This window comes from Trachypithecus francoisi, unplaced genomic scaffold (genome assembly GCF_009764315.1).
Source record: "Trachypithecus francoisi isolate TF-2019V2 unplaced genomic scaffold, Tfra_2.0 Lachesis_group8, whole genome shotgun sequence".
NCBI classification, from domain to species: Eukaryota; Metazoa; Chordata; class Mammalia; order Primates; family Cercopithecidae; genus Trachypithecus; species Trachypithecus francoisi.
In genome coordinates, this window is record NW_022681473.1 from 45,147,654 (window position 1) to 45,170,927 (window position 23,274).

A 23,274-nucleotide genomic window follows, 5' to 3' on the forward strand; every position below is an offset into this window, starting at 1 on the left:
TGCTGATGAACACTGTCTCAAATACCTAAACTTGGAGGAAACAAACTTTTTAAAGAGGACCTTAAACTAAGGAATGACTAAACTAAGCCCTGACTGCAGATGAGACCTTGATTTAAAAAATGAGTATAATGAGAGCACCCAGAAATGTAAATACTTCCCCCTCCCAATGATCCTTGAAATGAAATTGAATTCATGAATGTGTGATGCTTTCCACGTAACAGATGGAAGCAAGAGAAATGCTGAGATTTATCATCTGAAGATCGGATGAACATCAACCAGTCATTTTCTATTCCTGAGACAAGACTAATCAAATAGATCTTTCATCTTTCCAAATGATTTATTTTCTTTTTCTCTACTCCCTGTTACAAAAAGCCAGGTTTATTGTATTTCAGAGAAAGGATATATAGCAGAACCATAAGTTCACACATTGGTTTTGAAATGTATCCATTTTTAGAGAAAAACAAACATGGTGACATTCTTCTTCTTCTCTGTGAAAAAAGGATGACTTCAGCATTAAAGGTGATTAGTTTCACGCATTAGAGGGATTTTTGTGTCTCCTCTTCGGAAGGCTCTTTTAAATTACACAGATCAAGAAAATGACTCCCAAAGGGGGAGAAAGAGACTGCACCAGATACAATTTCTTTCACCTTGATGTTTGATTGTAATGCTTGAGGTTAAGGACAAAAGCTAGGGTGGAATAAGGGCGGTTGGGCACATCACTCAGGTCCCTCTCTAAGGCAGCTTTAATAGTGCTCGCCCTTCCTCTGAACAGGACAGTGCTCTCCTCCACATGAAGTACCACCAAGCTCTGCAAGTGCCAAGGAGACAAAGAGCCAAAAGGTGATTCTCCAGCTAGGGAAAGATGAGCCAACTTCTCCCTCAGAGCACCTCCTTGTCTTGTATTCCCTCTGCTCCCCTATTTAGACCCCAAAGGGACACTTTCTTTTTAATTTCTCCAGTCTAAGGAAGAATCTATTAGCTCAGCAGAAACAAGACAGCAATGAAAATGTAAAAATCAAAAATGCAAGAAAGAACTTTGCTAAAGGTTAGTGAGGCAATAGCACAAAGCCGAAAGAAAATAAGACCTATGCAAGTAGCTAAGTCTACCCAGTATATGTTGCTGGCTCTGAGAATAAATTTAAATATGTATATGATAAAATGTATACATATATTTAAATGATTCCCCATTTATTCATCTCCTGCTATGTGCTAAGCCTTTGTCTGGGTGTCTTACTATATTACCTCCATTCCCCATAACAATGTACTACAAAGTAGTTGCTGAGAATTAAAGGGCAATGAAAAGGGAGTGTTCTCTTTTCTCACTCTGTTGCCTAGGATGGAGTGCAGTGGTGTGATGTCAGCTCACTGCAACCTCTGCTTCCTGGGTTCAAGCAATTCTCCTGCCTCAGCCTCCCGAGTAACTGGGACTACAGGTGTGTGCCACCACGCCCAGCTAATTTTTGTATTTTTAGTAGAGACAGGGTTTTGCTGTGTTGACTAGGATGGTCTCAAACTCCTGATCTCAAGTAATCCTCCTGCCTCAGCCTCCCAAAGTGCTGGGATCACAGGTGTGAGTCATCATGCCCGGCCGGTGGGGTTCTCTTCTAAAGGTAACCAAGAAGTCCGGCTAAAACTAGGGTTCTCAAGCTCCAGTGCCTTAAGATCTCATGGGTGTGAAATGTAAACTTCTAGGCTCTTACTCAAATATATGAATTAGAAGGACTCAGTTTGTAATGCCTGGGGATTTGTCTTTTTAGCAATTACCTCAAGGGATAATGAGATGGACCATGAATCACACCTTGAGAGACAACAGTCTAGAGTTTTAATTGGGTTATGCAAAAAATGAGAAAGAATGCTTCACATCTAACTTTCTCCCATCATTAGGGCTATAGAAGCCTGTTGCCACTTCAAAGATAAATCAACTGAATCTCAGAAGTGAGATAACTTCCTGTTGGAAAAGGATTAACAAAACCTTTTCCTCTTTTAGATGAGAATTTGACCTTGGGTTAACCTGCTAACTCTTGCCCTGGAAATGTGATAAAGATAGAATGCCCATTACTAAGCAACATTGCTTATGGTAAAAATGATACATCTGGATGGGAAAAACCATAAATGAGGTATAAATACTTCTTGGGGACACCATCATTTTGAGTTTCTCTGAGTTCTATGACAATTGATTGGGCCTAATCCTTGTAGGAACCCTAGAATTTATACTTATGGGGCTGTTACATACTCCCTTGGGGTATGTGACTTTTAAGCTGGACGGACTTATGCACCTGCCCTATTCAAGTATTATTCCCTCACACCTGAGCTGTTACCTGGGGGTGAAGGGGTATAGCACTAGAACGGTGCTAAGCACAGCCTGTGATGGTCTTTTGAGGGTCATCCTGAGCAGACACATTGGTGACCATGACATTTGCCCAGAGCCATACTTCTGGGAAGCGGCAGAGCCAATACTCAAACACAGTGATCTGCCTTCACAGTACTTGCTTTCTCTTTGATTGCAAGTCCCCAAAACTCCTCTCCTGAGAAAACTGAACACTGGCCCCAAGACCTTGGTATAACTTCTTGTTTATTCCTCCAGTGATCTGTGAAGTCCCTAAATTTGGCAGCATCTAATCCATCCTGCCTACTTAGCCTCAACAGGTGGTCTCACTGGTCATTGAGTTCCATTCTAGGCAATATCCCAGAGAATTATTTAAATTCAATGATGCCACCTTGGTTCACACCTCTAGGTTGGCTTTCTAAGCCCTTTGACAACTATGGGTTCTAGCTAGAAGGTCATAAGAACATCACAGCTGATTCCCAAAAAGAGATGGCTGTCACCCTCTCTAACCAACCAACACCTAAGCTCTCCCTGGCCTGGGATAATAGCTCCAGCAATGACAAAGGTCTCTTGATGACCAAGGGAGGCCCTAACCCATCACAGAAATGATCTTGCAGAAGTTTACGCTCTATGGGCCCTCCATAGAATATGAGCTGAATAACACAGTGAACCCAACATATTTGCTGTCAGATTAACACCCAGATCAGGAAGTGTGGGACGAGTCATTCCTTCCCAAACTTCTTTTCTTTTTCTCTAAGCAAAAATTTTGAAATGGAAATCAATACAAATGATATCACTTCTCAGAAGTCCTCCCTGAGTCTTCCTGGCTACGTTCATCTTTTTCCTCACAACTTTGAGCATCTCTCTATTATAGAACATGTGAGCGTCATTCTACCCTAAGACTGTGAGTCCCTGGGAAGCAGAGTCTGTGTCTCAGTTCTGCCTGTCACGACAACCGGTCCAGTGCTGGACAGATAGTAAGTGCTCTATAAATGATGATGAAATGAACAAATGAAGAAAGTAACCTGAAACAGGCCACCCCAACCGTATTTTTGTCTGCATGACTTGGACGACTGAATTAATTTCATCTAGGCTAACCTGCAATTTTATGTCAGAATCCTGGTTAATAGCAGGACGTGGGCAACTTTTCCATGGTTACATCTAATCACTAGCTCAGATAAATAACTTGGTTTGCCAACCATAAAGTGACATGTTTATAGAGATTCTAAATCAATGGCCCCAAAGTTACTCAGACATGACATAGTGCTGAAGGTTATAAAACTCTGTCTCGAGCTATGTCTGGCTCTTTTCTTCTGCTCATGACAAGGAGTGAACAAAGAGGAAGGGAGTGACACGGAACGAAGACCAGAGGAGGAAACCCACCAGAAAGAACGGATGGCGCTCCCATCAGATGAGGCGCAATAGCCAGTGCCAACTAAAGAATTCATTCACACCTCACAGTGGTTTAGTGATGGAGGACCTCAGACTCATAGAGGGGAAACTGAGGCTGGTGAAGTATCTTGAGAGTAGAAAGTTTGATCTCAAACTCAAGTGCTTTTGTACTATGTTAAGGCAACTGGTTGTCAAAGCAGTGTCAGTAAACAAGGCCATTTTTTATCAAATGGTCTGGTTATTTCAGCTTCTTAAAATAATTTGCCTCATTTCAAAACAATGAAAGATTTTTTTGCTGAAGACAGTGATAAAAGTGCTATCAAGTAGGTAGAGAAAGTAGCCTTCTCATATCTTGTTGATGGGAATATAAATAGGTATAATCTTTTGGGAGCAAAATTTGGAAGTATTAAGGAAAGTAATGTGCATACCCTTTGATACAGCAATTCCACTGAAATGGTTATGTACATGTAAAAAAACATACAAGGATATTAATATTTTAAACATCAAAAAATTGGAAACAACATAAATGAAAGTGATTAAACAATATTGTGGTAAATCCATACAATGGAAAATTACGTGACTATCAGGAATAAAGAATGACCTATATGCACAGATGAGAAAGGCTGTCCATGACTTGGTGATTTCACTTAAAAGATTTTGAAAGTAATATCAATGTTTGTATGGGTACAGAGTTTCTGAAGAATAATTACTTGTAAAGCACTTTAGAATACTATTTGGAAAATAATAAACACTAAGAAAATTTCATCTATCAAAATGTGATCATACGTGCATAAAAATATGGAATAATATAAACAAAGTGATAAACAGTGGCTAATCTAGGAGGTGGGGCTATGTAGGGTTGTCTTTTAAGACATTTCTATGTTGTTTGAATATTTTCCCATTATTTTTGTAATGAAAATAAAGATGTGCTTTCTGTAAAATGAAGAAAACCATATTATTCAGAAGAGAGTATCTTCTATATGCACATAAGTCAATCTAGGAATACCAAATGTTTCAAATTCATAAGATGGACCAAACACTTTAGAAATGTACTAGATCCCAGGCAGTGTTAATTCATTCAAAGGATGTGAGAGGAAAGGAGGAGAAAACAGATAATATCACAAATATTTTAAAAGACAGCTAGCTATTTCTTTGTCCCTGAAAATCTGTGATTCTGGTCTGGAGCCCTAGGGCCACTTGGAGTCAACAGAAGTGAGTAGTCTTCCTGCATCCTGACCATCTCTGGACACTGACTTTTCACTGGCAAATCTGCTCATGTGTACCACAGGTCAGGCACAGATGTGGCTCATTGCTGCTTGCAAGAGAGAGAAGAGGAAATCAAAGGCAAATCTAACCATGATGGCAATGATGATGCAACAAACAACTTTTCCTAAAAGCTCTGCAGACTTTCCTTCAAACCTCACAGGCAAAATCTGAGATCAGTCTTTGGGAAAACTAGTAGGTTATGTTGCTGTCCAGGAATATTTTTGTTTTTTACACATCAACTGTGTACTTGGCCACCACCTTATGGAACAAGTGAATGAATTTCATGTGAGTCTCTAGGCCTTTTCTAGCTAAGAAGTATTATATATTATCTCTTTTCTTCAGCTTCACATCTCAGAGGGTTGTTCTGTGTAACCAGAACTAAATTCAGTGATGATGGCAGGAGGGGGCATGATTTTAAGATAAATCCTTTAGGATTTCCCTACAAAGTATAAAGTGCTCTACGGGTTTTGAAAAGTTGCCTATTACAATTTTTAATTCCTCTAATATTTTTTAAAAATTGGGACTAAATGTTGAAATATTTTTGTCACTTATTGACAGAATAATGAATTTCTAATTGAAGTTACTGATGTCATTAGAACAATTCCTCAGAGTGAAATTCTTAGGTCAATGGGGTCACACATTAAAGTCTATGAATTGCAGGCTATAACATGGATGACCCTTGGGGACATTATGCTAAGTGAAATATGCCCATTATTTATATTATTCCATATTTTTATGCATATACTATCATATTTTGAAGATAAAATTTTCTCAGTGTTTATTATTTTCCAAGCAGTATTCTAAAGTGCTTTATAAGTAATTATTTAATTCTTCAAAAGCTCTGTCCCGTACACAAAAAGACAAATGCTGTGTGATTTCATTTGCGTGAGATATCTAGAGTTCTCACTCATAGAAACAGAAAGTAGTTGCCAGGGGCTGCTGGTGGGAGGTGGTGATGGAGAGTTACTGTTTAACGGGTACTGAGTTTCAATTTTGCAAGATGAAAAGGTTCCAGGCATCGGCTGTATCATAATGTGAATATACTTAACATTATTGATTAAAATGGTTAAGAGGGTTAATTTTATGTTATAGGTATTTTGCCACTACTTTCTGAAAAAGTAGTCTATGAATCGGCTCACCTGAGAGTGCAATGCCAGAACCCGAGCCAGTCAGGGTCTGACTCACTTACAGGAAGGATGAAGGAGCAGGGGTGATGGGATTACAGCACGGATTTTATCTCACCTGAAAACAGTCCACACCTCAGCTACAGCACCCACCACAATAAACTGTGGTTCATCTGTTCACAAGAGTATCCCTCCCCGAGGCGGAACTTCTTAAGGTGAAGGACAAGAGGTAACCTCATCCAGGTACCTGCTATGTCTTATTCAGGTAGTTATTTCACTCTGCATGTGGGCTGGCTACCTCAGGAGCTGCAATCAACAGGTCAGGTTCAAGGGAGAACACAGACACCAAGGAAAAAGGTGAAGGAAATGCAGCAGTTTCTGAAAGTAAACTTCTACTGCCTTTTTACCTCAGGATGGTTGAAAAAGTTAGTCTAAAAAAAAACATGGGACAGCCCAGGGTAGGGAGAGAATAAATGCACCCTGCTACAGAGTGGGACCACCATCAGTTGTTTTATCATTGTGAATCCTCACAGGAGTTTTCCAGTGTCACAGCTCACATAACACTCTCACATGTACCACCCCACTTTATCCTCATCACAGACCTCCCCAAGGATAGGACGAAGCCAGAGTTTGAATCCCGGAGTGGAACCTGGATACAATTCCAGTGCTTAGTTACCAGTGAGGGCAAGTTACTTAATCTCTATTAACCTCATTCTCTCTGCCTGTAAAATTGAATTAACAGTATTTACTTCACAGAACATTTGTAAAGATCAGGTACCATACTGAAAATCAGGCCAGGCACAGTGGCTCACACCTGCAATCTCAGCACTTTGGCAGGCCAAGGCGGGCAGATCACTTGAGGTCAGGAGTTAGAGACCAGCCTGGCCAACATGGTGAAACCCTATCTCTACTAAAAATACAAATATTAGCAGGGCGTGGTGTTGCACACTTGTAATCCCAGCCACTTGGGAGGCTGAGCTAACACTGTACCATTGCACCCCAGCCTGACTGACAGAGTGAGACTCCATCTCAAAAAAAAAAAAAAAAAAAGAAAAAGAAAATCAAAGTTCCCGGCATATAATATGCACTTAATAAATAAGCATGATGGCCGAGCACAGTGGCTCATGCCTGTAATCCCAACACATTGGGAGGCAGAGACGGGCGGATCACCTGAGGTCGGGAGTTCGAGACCAGCCTGACCAACATGGTGAAACCCCATCTCTACTAAAAAGACAAAATTAGCCAGGCGTGGTAGCACATGCCTGTAATCCCAGCTACTAGGGAGGCTGAGGCAGGTGAATCGCTTGAACCCGGGAGGCGGAGGTTGTGGTGAGCTGAGATCACACCACTGCACTCCAGCCTGGGTAACAAGAGCAAAACTCCATCTCTAAATAAATAAATAAGTATGACTTCCCTTTCTTTCTTCTGACACTAAAGTCTTTCCCTGGGGCACTGCCTCTACTAGAATTTGCACCATGGTCCTTTAAGGGCCTCGTTCTCAGGCTGCTCAGAGCAGATGTGGGAGCCCTTTGCCCAGGGCAGTGGCAGGTCAGTCGCTGTCCTAGCATTGGTGGGCACACGCGTAGGCGGCTGTAGAACACAGTATCCTTCTACACCTGTTCCATCCACTAGGAACTTTTACCTTTATTTTCTCAATTTTTTGAACTTGGGTCTCACATCCATCTTTCAGACTCTTTTATGATAGCTTCTTCCCAAATGAGCATGGGGCAAGGGCAGATCGGCCCATGAGGAGAGGCCCAGCACAGGCTTTTCCTAACACCCTCTCAACTTTCTCCTCATGTGCCGGCCAACCAGCCCTCAACAGGCAAAGCTTCAAGCATTTGCTTCCCAATTCCAGGGAAAGCACGGTATTAATCATGGTTCTGAAACCGAAGTGCCTGGGTTCAAATCCAACTCCATCTCTCACTATCTCTGATATGACTTCAGCAAGTACTTAACCTTTCTTTGCTTTAGTTTCATCTTTTGTAAAATAGGGATAAAATAAGACACATGGTAGGTACTCATAAAGTAGCTTTTACACATCAATGTAAAAACACAAACCTTTCTATTATATACATATACATACGTACATAAATATATACATATATAAAATGCATTGTGAAAGTTCTAGATGGATATATAGAGAATGGTATATATTTGTACTCTAAGGAAAATAGACAGGAGAACTTTTATCTGATACCTGTACCATTTTACAAGCATATATTATTTTTGTAATCTAAGCACACTTAAAAAACACACGGGTATGGTGAAGAAAAGGAAAGTGGGAGATAAGAGGGGAAGGAAGGGGGAAAGGAGAGAGAGAAGAAGAGTAAAAATGGTTGCTTGAGACAGAAACTAAGGGCTGGATGACAAAGTTTTGATGGGTTAAGACATCCTGGTGATAGCGTTAGTGCCATTTGCAGAGTTCCCAGTGCCTTGGCTGGGAAACCTTTTTCCATACACATCTGTCAGCCCTCTTCACATTTCCTTCATATATGGGGAGGAAAAGATATAGTGATTAGCAAACACTTGGGGGAACTCAGTTCCACTGAATCAAGTGACCTTGAGTTAGAGGAGAAAATGGTGGCAATTCCCAGCTCATTCACAGTAGGAGGGCTGCCCATGCTCCTGGGGCACTTTAGGGAGTGAAGGGCAGCTTTCCTGGACCTCAGGGAAATCGAGAAACACCATCCAGACAGCCCTAAGAATCTTCTACACCACCAGGTAGGAAATGCTTCCAGGAGACCTGGACATATTTCCTAAAGATGTCTAGTCTAGACTACTTTGCCTAGAAGGAATGAAGGAAGGCTCTACCTCTTTTTGAATAATCTTTGAAACTACCTCAGTTTCTCCAATGTCTCAAGAGATAGAGGCTGAAATAAGCAAAGGTTTGTTTTACTACCTTCTGGGCAGGACCCCCACGGGACTATTCACTATTTTTCTCCATCCTAAAAACTCAGTACTGTGTATAGTTAAAAAAAATCCATATCCTTTTATGGCAAAAGTTACATAATCACAACTCCTAGAGCGATGCTGTCCACTCCTTATATGTAGCCAAGATCTTCAATGAGCCAATTCACATTCCTGAGTTTTTCAAAGGGTGAAAAACCTCTTGTTCCTAACTCCCCTCACATTATTTCTGATAGATAAAAAAGCTTATCATAGTTCACAAAATGCATGCTCCAAGAAGCTACTTAATATATAAAACATATTCCATGAAAATGTATTTTCAAATTCCAAATGCTATATCGCTTCTATCCATAGCCAAGTGTTTATGGGGCCCCACTCAAACAAAGATAGCAAATTATTTTTGCTAGTGACTATAATAATATTTCCCCCACTTTATTAATACCTCTGGCTAATAAAGTTCCTGCCTGCCAAATATGTCCTTGGAACCCATTCTCACCACAAATGCAACCCCCCCGCAGGACACAACCTAATTTACCCAAAGGAACTAGGTAGACGTACTCTGAAGGAAAATGCCAAAAAGGCTCCTCAAGAAGGTGACTCACCTTTCTCGTGGCTGCTTGGCGGTGGGGGCGGGGAGGTGACTGGTTTGGATTTATCATAGTTGTTAAAGCTCTGGCTGCGTCGGTTGTTAGCAGTAGTTGACCCTCCACGTGTTTTGGCCTCGCTGCCTGCAGCGGATACCCTCGTGGTAGGACCTGGAAGTCTAAAATGCAAAAGCAACAGGATTATGCATTCAGTCTCAGGAGGGTAACAGTGTGTGGGAAGAAGGAACTGCAACCATGCAAGAGGTAAAATAAACTATCCAAGACATTGTGTGGAGGTTTACCAGTCACAGAATTTGGTGGAACCATTACAAACATGTAGGCAAGTAATGATCCCAGCAAAGTCCAATGGCAAAATGTGAAGTTTTCCTTTGAGCAGAGAGAAAACTTTTGATGAAGAAATATGTTTGTGGATTAAAAATACAAAGTTCAACATGGCAAAACCCCATCTCTGCTAAAAATGCAAAAATTATCCAGGCATGGTGGTGGGCACCTGTAATCCCAGCTACTTGGGAAGCTGAGGCAGGAGAATTGCTTGAACCTGGGAGGCGGAGTTTGCAGTGAGCTAAGATTGTGCCACTGCACTCCAGCCTGGGTGACAGAGTGAGACCCTGACTCAAAACAAAACAAAAAACCAACCAACCAAACAAATAAACAAAAAGTTCACTTTTTTCCCCCCCGAGATAAGTATTTTTACTTTTTAATAGAGTCAAGTCAGTCATTTCTAATTCTATCAAACATGGAACATAAAGGCCTCAGAGGATTCTAAACTGATAACCTTGGTGTGCATCTCTTCTGATAGGTATAAAACTGTTTGCCATAATCTGGGGTTGTAAGTATCAAGAAAAGGACAATTTTTTTTTTTTTTTTTTTTTTTTTGAGACGGAGTCTGGCTCTGTCGCCCAGGCTGGAGTGCAGTGGCCGGATCTCAGCTCACTGCAAGCTCCACCTCCCGGGTTTACGCCATTCTCCTGCCTCAGCCTTCCAGGTAGCTGGGACTACAGGCGCCCGCCACCTTGCCCGGCTAGTTTTTTGTATTTTTTAGTAGAGACGGGGTTTCACCATGTTAGCCAGGATGGTCTCGATCTCCTGACCTCGTGATCCGCCCGTCTCGGCCTCCCAAAGTGCTGGGATTACAGGCTTGAGCCACCGCGCCCGGCAAGAAAAGGACAATTTATAATGGTGAGAAGGTGAATTACTACTACTCAGAACCCAACATATTTGCAATGAAAACTTAAGGTTGGTTGGAAACACTTGCCCACAAATACATTTCCCTTCAACACCTGATGAACTGTCTCCACAGGCATTATTTTGAGGCTGAAGTACAACTTATCTGCACAGTAGATGGAAAACATCATACATTTTTCCTGTAAAACTGGTAGGAATTTGTTAGCCTAAAGACAAACACACAACATTCTCCCTTTAAATAAAACACCTCATTTTGGGTGGTTTGGGAAATAAAGTCACCATCCATAATGTGTCTAAAGATATTATGGCCCATTCACCAAAGAGTTAATGGTAAGACTCCTCAAATCAGAATTTTGGTCCAGGGAATTACTAAGCAGGCTGTTTCCAGTAATTAAAGTTGAAAGATGAATAAATGATGAAATGTTTAGTTATATCTTTCAGCTGAAATCCACTTAGCTGTGTTTAAAAGCCACTGGAACCTCAACTGACTACCATTAGATCTAGTGATAAGTCTGAATTTTCAAGTCATAAACTTTCAGCCTTCTCTTTCCATGCAAATCTGTAAGCACCAAAGAAGTCTACAGTCTGGAAGCATTTTAGATATAAGCAGGCAATCACTTTAAACTTTTTCTTGTTGGCTGGGCAAGAAAGATGGTTGTAGAGTAAACAGAGAACATGAGCTGGTGTGAGGGGACTGTAAAATTTATATAGTTAAAAAGAAGCTGGCCCAATTCCCTGACTGGGAGCTGGGAGAGAAGGAAGGGGGTTACCTCTTCCCCGCAACATGTTGCAGTGAGAATTACTTCCCACTGCACTGCAAGGATTTGTCTCTTACTTAATTTACCCCATCTTGTTTGGAGAGGACATTCACTCCACAAAGACAGGCACAGAATGGAGTACAAAATACCAGCAGTGCCAGTGCCTGTGTTTGGGGACCAGATGTGGCTAGCACATCTGGCAAAGGAGGTCCAGCAGTGGGATCTTAGTACCTCTTGGTTCTGCCTCCAATGCAAACAATGTTCTACAAATCCTTCAAGTCAGTGCTATCTGATTACTCACATGCAATAGAAGAGCTTCTGCAGGTGAAGATCTGGACCTCCCTTGGGCTGGACTTTTTAAACCAGACATAGTCTTCGGGAATCATTATGCCCACAGATAGGCCTAGAAAAGGATTATGGACTTGTTCCAAGATGATGTCACAGCAATGGTATTAAGTGGTGTAGGAGAATGCAGGTCACAGTATTCTACCAAAGTGTGGAATTTGCAAAGGGCAGGGAAGCAAAAAGCAATGAAGAGGGGAAAGATGCATTCCTTTCAGAGTTGCTGGAGAGCCCCCACTGTGCTGACCCTAGGCTGAACCACAGCAGATTTTTAGGACAGGATAGAGGGAAACAATCAAAGCATAGGATGGGAAAGATACAACCTTGAATCAGGTAGACAGTCTGGTCCTCTGTGAGACAGCATGGTGTAATGGATAGAACACAGGTTTTTTCCATACACAAGACCCTGGAGCAGTCTCATAACTTCTCTGAGATTCATATTCCTTACCTGTAACTTTAGAATAATGATGAATAATGATTTACAGTTATACCCAATAGTTAACAATTATACCATTGGGTACAGCTGTAAATCTGAAATGGCTTAATATCTGGCCACCGTATGGTAGTTTCCTTTCTCGTCTTCTCCACCAAACATAGGTTCATGAAGGGATTGGACATTGGCATAAAAGAAACATGCTATGGCACCAGAAATAATTGGATAAATCAAGAAGAAAACAGATGAGTCTAGGTTAAAGTATCAGAGAGAACTGGACAAAAATCAATATACAAGAGTCTGAGATGAACATTTTCAAAGAGGCAAGATAGGCTTTGGCAAGCAGGGCTCATCATCTCCCTAGGAACATTCCAGAAGAGAAACTACTCAATCCAAATATCTGTGGCTGACTGAGATCTTACACTTGGGGTATCTGTGGGCTCCACTCTCTGGAATGAAACATCCCTGGTTCTGGACTAAGACAGTTCTGGGTTTCCCTTGAGTTGTCATGGTGAGATTCTTTTCACTGAGTCAGTGGCTAGCTGCTCTTTTGATGGGAGCAGCACATCGTTCAAATGGCTGCAGCATTGTGCCAAGCCTTCTGGAACATGGAGAAGGAGTTCTTGAGGACTGTGAGGACAGCTGACATGGCAAAGGGAGAATGGCTTGCATATAGCCATCAAAAGCCACCACAAAGCTCAAGCCAGCTCCTGTCCACCCCTGACCACTATCGCCTCCACACCTTAGACAGGACGGCTCCCTGAACTTCATCAAATCAGAAAACTGGATGGAGATCATGTACTTTTTCCCACCATTCAGAGAGAATCTATGTTAACTCTGTAGTTTAACACTTAGGTTCTGTTGTAAATGGGCTCAGATCGTTGCTTGCTCCAAAGTAAGCCCCCTCGGTCTGACATTTTCAACAATATTTGGTTCACAAACAAAGGCCATAATGACTGTGTGGCAGGTGGGAAGAAAGAAAAAAAGCTAAGCCTGGACTCACCCAGGAGGGAACCAAAACATCTCTTGGGATGATGAGTCCATCCACAAACTGAACTAATTCAGACTGAACTTATAAGTACTGGAGTTCAAGGGCAGGATTTCAAAGCCAAAGGTGACCACGAGAACCTGAGACACCCAAGCAAACCGGGGAGGCCACTGGACTTTCTACAAACTCAAAGAGGCAGAGCTAGAATGCTCAATCTTACCCAGATCTCAAGGGGCTTGTTGACCCCAGCTGACATCTAGATTACACATGTATTGATAAAATACGTGAAGTTCAGAAGGTATTCAGAGAAGGAAATGAAAATCTTGGAGGTTGGTGAGATGATCAGGAAAGGTGGTGCATAGAAGACCCCAGAGCAAGTCCAGCATGCTGAATGGGAATGTGAGTAGAGGATGGGAAAGCAGGGGGCAGAGCATGCCACTTCAAGGGAAAGCCTGTAGAAAGTACAGGGGAAAGAAAGCACTGGTGTATGCTGGGACTCGGGGGACAGAGTGGGAGGAAATGAGGCTAGAGAAGCAAGCAGGGCAGGGCAGGGAAGACCTTGTATGCTACACTATGGAGCTTGGACTTTGTCCTGCCCTCCAGGGGTATGGTGTTAATTAAGAAGGCTAAGAGCATAGGTAGAGTTGAAAAGCAGAATATCTTCTTGTTTACCAGTGGCGCAGACCTGAGGCCTCTGGCTAACATTTTGAAATTCATTATTGTTAACATCCTTGTGTATCATGGGAATGTCTATCAACCTCCAGTCTGGAAGCATCTGCCATCTGGAGCATTAGAATACCTATTTGCTGAAGAGCTAGGTCTTGGCTCCTGTGGAACAGCTGCAGGTATCACAACAGATGCTGCCTGCTGGGCCTGCCTTACTGAGGCAGTGTGGCAAGAGGGGAGCGTGGCAGGTTAATTTTGTGTCCCCTACAGCACAAGAAAGTCCCAATAGCTCCTTCTCAAGAGGAACTTGACCTCTCATAATCACTGTATGTCCAAACAGTTACAAATAATAGAGAACACAGATGGGTTCTTTGAAACATATACATGTTGGGTTTTTAAAATATTAAGCTTAAGAGAAGTGGTGTAAGAGGTGGGGGAACAATCGTGCTGTTGTTAGAGCCGTGGTCAATTTCTCCAATGTGTGCAGAGCCAATTAAGCAGGACAGTAAAACTGTTATTCCCAGCACATAACCTATGAGTGCATCCCGGCTCCTCTGCTCCACGTGATGTACGTGCTGATGGCAAAAAAAGTAGTTCTTCCCCTCAAAACCACTTCAAAGGCTGGAGGCAGAGGATGGCCCCTCCCAGGAAGGATGGCAGCTTGTGTGCACATGCCGGGGTTTGGGTGGTGGGGGGGGGGGGGGCGCGGTCATAATCAGAGATGCTTTTTGCCAGGCGAGATGATTAAATACTAAATCTCTCTCATTTCCATGGCATCTGCTTTTCAATCCAGCAGCTGGGCAGCCAGGATCAAACTGCTAACCCCACTGCCTCTTTTCCACAAGACAGTTGCATACAGATCAATTCTGCGGGACTTTCTAGAGGCATTCTGGTTGCCTTCCCTGGCCCAGATGAACCCAACACTGCCAAACTTGAACTGATTATATGTCAGGAATAAGGAATGACTTTATTAATTAATTTATAATTATTAATAAAATGACTTTATTTAAGCCTCATAACGCTGTGAGCAAGGCAAGACTACGCCATTTGGCCAATAAGGAAACCCAGGCTCATAGAGATCAAATCATTTGCCCAGGTAACACCATCAGCAAGTGGTAAGGATGGGCCTTCACTTAGGTTTACCTGCACCTCATAGCCACTATGTTTCTCTGCCTCCTGCAGGTAAAATAAGCCTCCCTGGTCTCACCAGGGAGGCCGGGGTTGGGGGGGGGGAGGGCAAAAAGAGTGGTCAAAGGCAGAAGTCCATGGAGAGCTTTCACCTTCATATCGATTCCCTCCATATGCCCCTTCCCCACATCCAGATTCACAGGTGAGGCTTCCCATTCTTCTCAATACCACTGGTGCCCATCAAAGTGTTGGGCTCTGGCAGGTGTTCCATCAATGCTTGGTCTCCAACAAAAGACCTATTTCCAGAGCATCAGGGGAGGTGGCCTACTCTGCCAGAAGGAGTAGGACTGCTTCTTTTGGCAACCAAACTTTACTGCTGTGCTTCGTGGTGCTTGATCAGCTAAAATTCTTCACAGGATCCTGCTTAAGGCTGGGGGTGGGGAAAGGGGAGTATAGAGAAGGCAAGGAAGAGCCTTCGAAGGCTTCATTTGAAACAAAGAAGCATCCCTTCGTTGGCCTCAGCAGAGACGAAAACGTATCTCAAAGAAACTCTAAGTGGGGGATATGACACTAAGGGAAAGCCAGATCTTGGCTTAGGGTAAACCCAGAAGCACTGTGCCCAGCCCAGCCTCAGGACGGGGTTGACACGCCCTCATCTTCCAGTGCTTCCTCTCTTTCCACTGCCTCCTTCCATCATCTGGGACTGATAACAAATCATTCACGGGATGGCCATGTGCTTCCATTTAGATATTTCCCCAGCTAGCTCCTGTTTTCTTTATCTTGCAGGACTGAGCACATCGTGGGAACAGGCACTAAATTTCAGGTTTCCTCCCAGCTCATCCCTCCCCTTTCCTTTCCTATGTACGTGCATCTGTGTGACATTCAAATTAACTGGGAAAGGACCAGTTTGCCAGAGCAGTGGGTGTCCGCTCTGACTTGGGCCTGGTGTTGTCAGGGAAAGCAGCCACTTTCTGCATGGCTACCAGAAGCGGTGACAAACTTAGGTTCCCTACTGTCCTCCTCCACTGAGTCTAGGTAACACGCTGACTTGCTCTATGGAGAAGCGCAGTGCCATGCGGTTTCTCCCTTGCCAGCCAGGCAGAGCCTGACCTGGTTGTCCCCAAGTGTAAGCACTTTAGAAAACCAAACTCTAGGCTCGGCAGCTCAGCAGCTCACACCTGTAATCCCAGCGCCCTGGGAGGCCAAGGCGGGAGGGAGGATTTCTTGAGCCCGTTAGTTGGAGACCAGCCTGGGCAACACTGAGACCCCACCTCCCACCTATACAAAAAAAAAAAAAAGTAGCTAGGTGTGGAGGCATGTGCCTATAGTCCTAGCTATGTGGGAGGATTGCTGGAGCCCAGGAAGTCAAGGCTGCCGCGAGCCATGATAGCGCCACTGCACTCCAGCCTGGGCAACAGAGTGAGTGAGACCCTGTCTTAAAAAAAAAAAAAAAAAAGGCCGGGCGCGGTGGCTCAAGCCTGTAATCCCAGCACTTTGGAGGCCGAGACGGGCGGATCACGAGGTCAGGAGATCGAGACCATCCTGGCTAACACGGTGAAACCCCGTCTCGACTAAAAAATACAAAAAATTAGCCGGGCGAGGTGGCGGGCGCCTGTAGTCCCAGTTACTCGGGAGGCTGAGGCAGGAGAATGGCGTGAACCTGGGAGGCGGAGCTTGCAGTGAGCTGAGATCCGGCCACTGCACTCCAGCCTGGGCGGCAGAGCCAGACTCTGTCTCAAAAAAAAAAAAAAAAAAGCAACTCTGGCTAAGGAAAGGCACCTAGAGGCTAATACACTGGGGCAGCAAGTGAGCAGTTATTCAGTATGTATTTGTGAGAAATTAAGACAGATATGAGTATGGATTTCCCTTTCCCCTTAAATAAGAATTCAATGAAAAATACCAGTCAGCCGGGTGTGGTGGTTCACGCCTGTAATCCCAGCACTTTGGGAGGCCGAGGTGGGTAGATCATGAGGTCAGGAAATCAAGACCATCCTGGCTAACACAGTGAAACCCAGTCTCTACTAAAAATACAAAAAATTAGCCGGGTGTGGTGTCGGGCGCCTGTAGTCCCAGCTACTCCGGAGGCTGAGGCAGAAGAATGGCGTGAACCCGGGAGGTGGAGCTTGCAGTGAGCCAAAATTGCACCACTGCACTCCAGCCTGAGTGACAGAGCGAGACTCCATCTCAAAAAAATATATAATAAATACATAAATACCAGTCATAATAAGGAGGAGATTCTACCCCAGCAGCAATTTCTGCTAGGATGCCACAAGTACAGTGTGAGAGAAAAAGCCAAGAGAAGTGGTTGAAACACAAGATTTTAAAAAGCAGCCTCAACAACCACAGAGATACCAGAATTGAAGCGGGGGTGGGAGAGGCAGGGGAAGAGAGTGTAGCACTGTGGTTATAGTGAGGGTTCTGAGTTAGGCCACTTGTGTTCAAATCCTGGTTCGTCCATTTTTTATGTGTGTGGCCTTGGGCACGATGACCTAACTTTCTAAATTTTAGTTTCCTCATCTGTGAAACGGGGATAATAATATGACCTACCTCATGAAGCCTGGCATGAGGATGATATAAGATGATGCATTTGAATTAGTGCATTCAATAAATGTTAGCTGTTGGTACCTTTAAAATAACAGTAGAAGCAATGATGCAACGTGATGTAACTGGCTTTTTCCATACCATAGAATGGGTCCTTCTAGGAGGCAGCAGACAGGTTAAAGTCTGAATTAAGAGAACTAGCTCGTGAGCAAGGATATTTTTTATTTTCAGGGAACTGAGGCGGTCTCCATGGCACCTAAGAGCATCCAGAAACAAAAATGAGACATAGCTGCCTTGGTGTTTTGTCTCCTCTGCCCAATATGGATTCATGCTCAGGTCTTTATAACTCAAGAGAAAACCAAACCCACATTAGTCATTTTAACAACAACACAAAGCACAACACACATAAATGAGATGCAGGTGAGGTGGGATTAGGGCCAGGACGAAGCAGGGAGCAAACTCATCATAAAACCACTATAAAAACTGTGTAGAAACTCACCTTTACCTAAATCAGAATAGATTCTGATGACAAAGCAGTCAAAGCCAAAAGTCAAGAAAATGTGAAACGTCATGTACACCTCAATCTCACTTGCACTCTGTCACTCCCCCCTCACACACCTGCAACAATCCCATGGCCACTTTCAAAGCTCTGCACCATGGGACCATTAGCCAAAGCACGTTTAGTTTTCTCGAACTGCAAACATGAAACGGGGAGAGGACCAAAGGGAAACTCAGCCAGAGCAGAGGGAACAATGGAACAGTGGGTTGGGATTAAACCATGCTTTGCAGGACACAGAGAAAGTCTAACCTAGAGATCTTTTTCTGACCCAGAGTGAAGCGGATGATTTTGCTTTGAGATGAGTCCTTGGATGATGCACTGCATGATAGGAAAGAAAAAAGTAGAAGAGTTGAGTGAGGAGAGAGAAGATACGTTAGACACACAAATCCAAAGAATCTTCTGACAGTGGGGATGTTGCTGTTTCTTTCCCCCTGCTCACTGTTTTCTATGACACGCAGCTTTATTTCTAGGTCTCATTTTACTGATTTGATAGATTTCCAATGTGAAGAAACTGCTGTTAAGATTATCTAAGAATGATTGTGTGTATGCATCCATGTGTGTGTTTCTTTAAACATCAAATGTCTTTCTTAAGGCCTTATTCTCAAACTATGGGGTCCTTGACAAGTAAACCAACTTTATGCCTTTCTAAAGTATTGAGATGTTTCTATTTCACATGCTTGTTCTACTGGGGTGCTTTTCAGATGAATGTCCTCAGTATCCCATAAAGGTGACCCAAAACAAGGGCATAGATGTTTGCAAATCTATACCCAGATGTTGCTGATCTTGGAAATTTTTGCTTTTAATGCTATAGAAATGACCGTTTAATGCTTGTTAAACTCACTAAATTCTGTTTTTCCTGTACTACAAATTGGTACACATGAAGAATTTTAGTTAGGCTTTATCAAAGAAAAAGTTAAACTTATTTACTGCTTTATGAAAGAAATATTTATCTTTCTTGCATCCATACATCCTGTACCACGTTCATACAAGGATCTGAGGTAAGAAATAATTTATTGGTTTTACTAGTCTTAGGCAGTGAAGAGAGGAGAATAGAGAAAAATATAAAGTCATTTTCTGGGTTATTCCTTAACAACTGAATACTGATTATCTGTGTAGACACAGATGGAGAAAAAAAGCAATTCCTGGAGACTATGCTCCTCTCCTGGACTCTAGACCGGGGGAAATTTCACAGGGTGAAATGTGGATTAAGTTCTTGGCCACCATGTTGTGAGATGAGCTAAGGTGAGGAGGCAAAGTGAACCTCTATGAGGCTGTCATGGAGGATTTGCTCTGATTCCTTCACGCCAGTGGAGCAAAGAAATTCTCAGATTTTCTTAGCCAACTTCCATAGCTCCTTTACTAGCAAACTTCATGGAAAGTTGTCCAAGCTTTAGTATTTGCTACCTCCCAGGGGTGCTGAAACTAGGTAGCTTCAAAATAGTTTTTAGGCAGAGTTCTAACGGAAAAAACAAAACAAACCTGGCATGTGTGGGGTTGGCATCAACATTTGACATTCATAATCAAGGGTCCAAACCACTACCCTTGGAATTTTGGTTATCAAATATAGAATTTGGAGACCAAGACACTGATGTAATTTTATCATTCTTAAATTTATAGCCAGAGTGTTAGCATGGGACAGCATATCCCTAGACCTTGAGAACAAGATTATCCTTTGGAAATAAAATTAGAAAGTATCAGGATATAGTGAATAAAACCAGCCTTCTGCAGAATTAACCCAACCTGGGCAAGATGAAGGGGTGAGAACATACAGCAACTCCAAAGCCCAGTCCATGTCACCACTGTAGGTGGTGGGCCATGATGGCAGGACACTTTGTAGCTGGAATAAATGAATGTAAAAACCTGACTCAAGTAAGTTTGACTCTTCTTTAGGTAAAGCACTCGTTAGTAGTAGGATGTCTTGGCGTACTGGGAGATGGGTGCTCTGACTGGAATATCTGGTTATTTTAAGAAAACAAATGCCTACCATGGAAATGGATGCCTCAGGCTAGCAAAGCTCAGTGGCATAAACCAGTATTTCTCAATGCGTGTTCCTTGGAACCCTATGCAGTGAGATGCTCTATAAAATAAGAAGGGTGCTGTGGCCAAGTTTGTAGAATGCTCCTTTCTGTGTCACCGCCTGTCTGAACATTCATAATGCATACCTGCTCTCCCCGGCTTCCTCATCTCAAAGAATAATACCACCACTTACTTAACTGTTCAAACCAGGAATCTAGGCTTTAGCTGTGATTCCTCTCTTTCCGTCACTCCAGAGAGTTAATCTGTTTGCATGCCTCTTGGCTCAACTGCCTAAGGATTCAGAATTGTTCATCTCCATTTCTGCTTCTATTACCTTGACCCAACTTATCTATAGGATTGCAAAGTCCTCTCAACTGGGGTCCTTCCTTCCATTCTTGCTCCTCCACAATCTCATTCTCCAAAGAGGAGCAAAGGTGGATTTCTTGACCTGCCAATCAGATCAAGTCTTTCTACTACTTTAAGACTTTCCCATGGCTTCCTGTCACCCTTAGAATGGAGTCCAAACCCTATCCAGTTTAACTGGCATTCTATGACAGGGCCGGAGTACCATAGCAATGCACAGCTCCAGGGACCACAGGTCACACCGTCATCCACATAAATGGTAGCAGCCCTCTCTCCTTCCAAACCACCTTATCACTGGTCCCTCTCCTCCCCTACTAAGCTGTAATAACCTTGTTTATGCTCTTCCAACACACCAAGCTTACCATTCATGTGCTGAGAGAGACCTTTCTATCAACCAAACCTAAATTAGCAACCCAGCCCCTCTGAATCCCATCGTCTTATTATAATACTCACCACTATCTGATAGCTTCCTTCCCTGTTCATGTGCTTGTTTGCCTGCCTCCTCCAGGAGCATAGGAGAGCAGGCACCTTGGCAAGCTCATTCATTCTTGACTCCCAAGTGCCTAGAACAGTGTCTGGCACATGGGAGGCTTAATACCAATTAAATAAACAAATGCATATTGGCAGGTTCAAGGATCTGAGTAGACCTACAATGACAGCCATATAACAATTTAACCCAAATTATCTCCCAATATTTTCCCCCACCACAGAACTCATCTCCTGCAATATGACCCAAGTTAACATCCCAGGGAATAAGCACTTGGCAGAATGCAGTCTGGGAAATGACGCCCTGATCATTTAAATCATCCATGTCCATCAGGGAAGCTCTGACTGGGAGTGACTCCCACTCAGGCAGTTCTCCAGGGAAAGGGTTCGGCAACTGGCTGCTAGGCTGTCTGTTCCTCATTGCTAGTCCAGGCATCTCTCCCACCCCACAAATTTCCATAATGCAAACTGGATATAATTAGATAATTAATTACGGGGCCTGATTTACATTACACCCATCACTGCTGGTTTTAACACCATCACAATTGGGAAATAGCACTTCTCATGGGGAAAAAAGAAGGCTGTAACTGTCTATAAGGCAGCAGCTGTGTTGGAGCAGCTTTGTGCTCTGCCTAACTACAACGGGTAATAAAAGGTATATCAAGGTATGTGAGAAGCCTTATGATTATTAATGCTGGTGCTTTGGGGGAATGAAAAGGAAAGGCCATTACACTTCAGCACACACTGGATGAAATCAAGCAATCAATCTGATCAGTGACATTTAGGGTTTATAGCTGAAGTCTTGTGGCTTAAAAGAAAACAGTATGAACTTTTCTGTAGAACTTGACCTCGAGTCAAGAACTCTCTAGTGCCTAAAGTCTTCCTATTTTTTTCTGCCATTAAGACAAAAGTTTTACAAAGTGATGTTATTTCCATTGTAGCACAGTAGATGGTAACTACAGTGACAATTGGCTTGTACCTGGTGAGTACGACTGGCAAACGTCAGTCCCCCTGGGAACAAAATCCAGGCCCTAACCCTGCAGACCACTCCTGCATTGTGGGACTCTCCCCATGGCAGTTCAACACAACAGTCACATTTAATGGTAATTGCTCCCATTAGGTGATGCTGCCCTGCTCAGGGATGGCTGCCCCCTTCCCTTGCCACCTTTCTTCAGTGCCCTCTATATTTGTCTTCTGGCAAAGCAGAGGCATCCACTGGAATAGAACTTTTACCTCCACTAAGTAAAACTACTCTCATGTATAACACTGAACATTCGGCTTGTAGGCAGACACACAAAAGGGGTTTGAAGTCTATTTTAGGGGCTGTTTACTGCCTACAAGCATGTGTGTAATAGACCAGAGTAATAGCAGGAGCAGCTAATTAGCTTTGGCTGCTGGCAATTCTGACCTATAAAAGTATACATCTCCGCCAGACACAAGAAGGGCTCCTCACGGTATCCATTTCAAGGCCATGCTAATTTCTCACTAACCACCAGTAGCTCTCAGCATTGAAGAAACACAAATGAAAAACCCATACAGGATAGCCTAGAGATTGGTTGGTGTGGAGGAAGATGCCTGAGAAACAGAACCATCAGTTGGCAAGGAGCCCCCACCTGGACTGCATTTCAGCTTGTGCTTTTGACTGCTGATGTGGTGCTGGCTGGTGAGGCTGGCACAGGGCTTGGGGAGCGGCTGGCACCTGCTGCTGAGGGGTGCCAGCCTGGCACTGGGAGGGGGCCCCAGCCACCTGGGACACGGCGGGCGGCAGAGGTGAGGAGAGGTGCTGCTTCTGGGGCTGCTGCTGCTGCTGCTTGTATCGGGAGAGGCTGAAGAAGAGGCCTAGAATGGCCTTGAGGTTTCCATTCCTGATCTCTGCAAGACAATAAAGAGACTCTTGTCAGATGGGGAGCTCTTCTTCCTGTTCAACGGGCTGTTTCAGCCTGCACGTGAGTTTGATTTCTTTAGGATATGACAGGCTTTGAACACTTCATTGGTATCACAGTCAATTAAAATCGGCCTATACCACAAAGAAATTAGCTTATTCTCGCCATTAGGATTAGAGTGGATACAGGAGGCAAGTTGCAACTAGATGTCTGGTAGGTGCCAAGAGGAAATTCTCAGTAAGGACACCACTGAAAAAGCAAGCGTTTCGAGCAAGACTGTGCTTGTTCTACAGGCAGGGGATG

At 43.4% G+C, this 23,274-nt stretch overlaps 1 protein-coding gene across 9 annotated transcripts in view; it reads right to left on the reverse strand.

The window, feature by feature from the left end:
* The window catches only part of NAV2 (neuron navigator 2), a 416,403-nt gene that overhangs the window by 224,006 nt on the left and 169,123 nt on the right, over positions 1 to 23,274 (reverse strand). For 7 of the 9 annotated variants that reach the window (XM_033208086.1, XM_033208095.1, XM_033208093.1 and 4 more), the window contains exons 5-7: positions 22,702 to 22,960; positions 18,473 to 18,541; positions 9,621 to 9,781 (exon numbers count right to left, since the gene is read on the reverse strand). In XM_033208086.1, the coding sequence (XP_033063977.1) occupies positions 9,621 to 9,781; positions 18,473 to 18,541; positions 22,702 to 22,960 (489 nt within the window). The remainder of the gene's footprint in view (positions 1 to 9,620; positions 9,782 to 18,472; positions 18,542 to 22,701; positions 22,961 to 23,274) is intronic. The other 2 variants (XM_033208089.1, XM_033208091.1) reach the window with 1 other exon arrangement.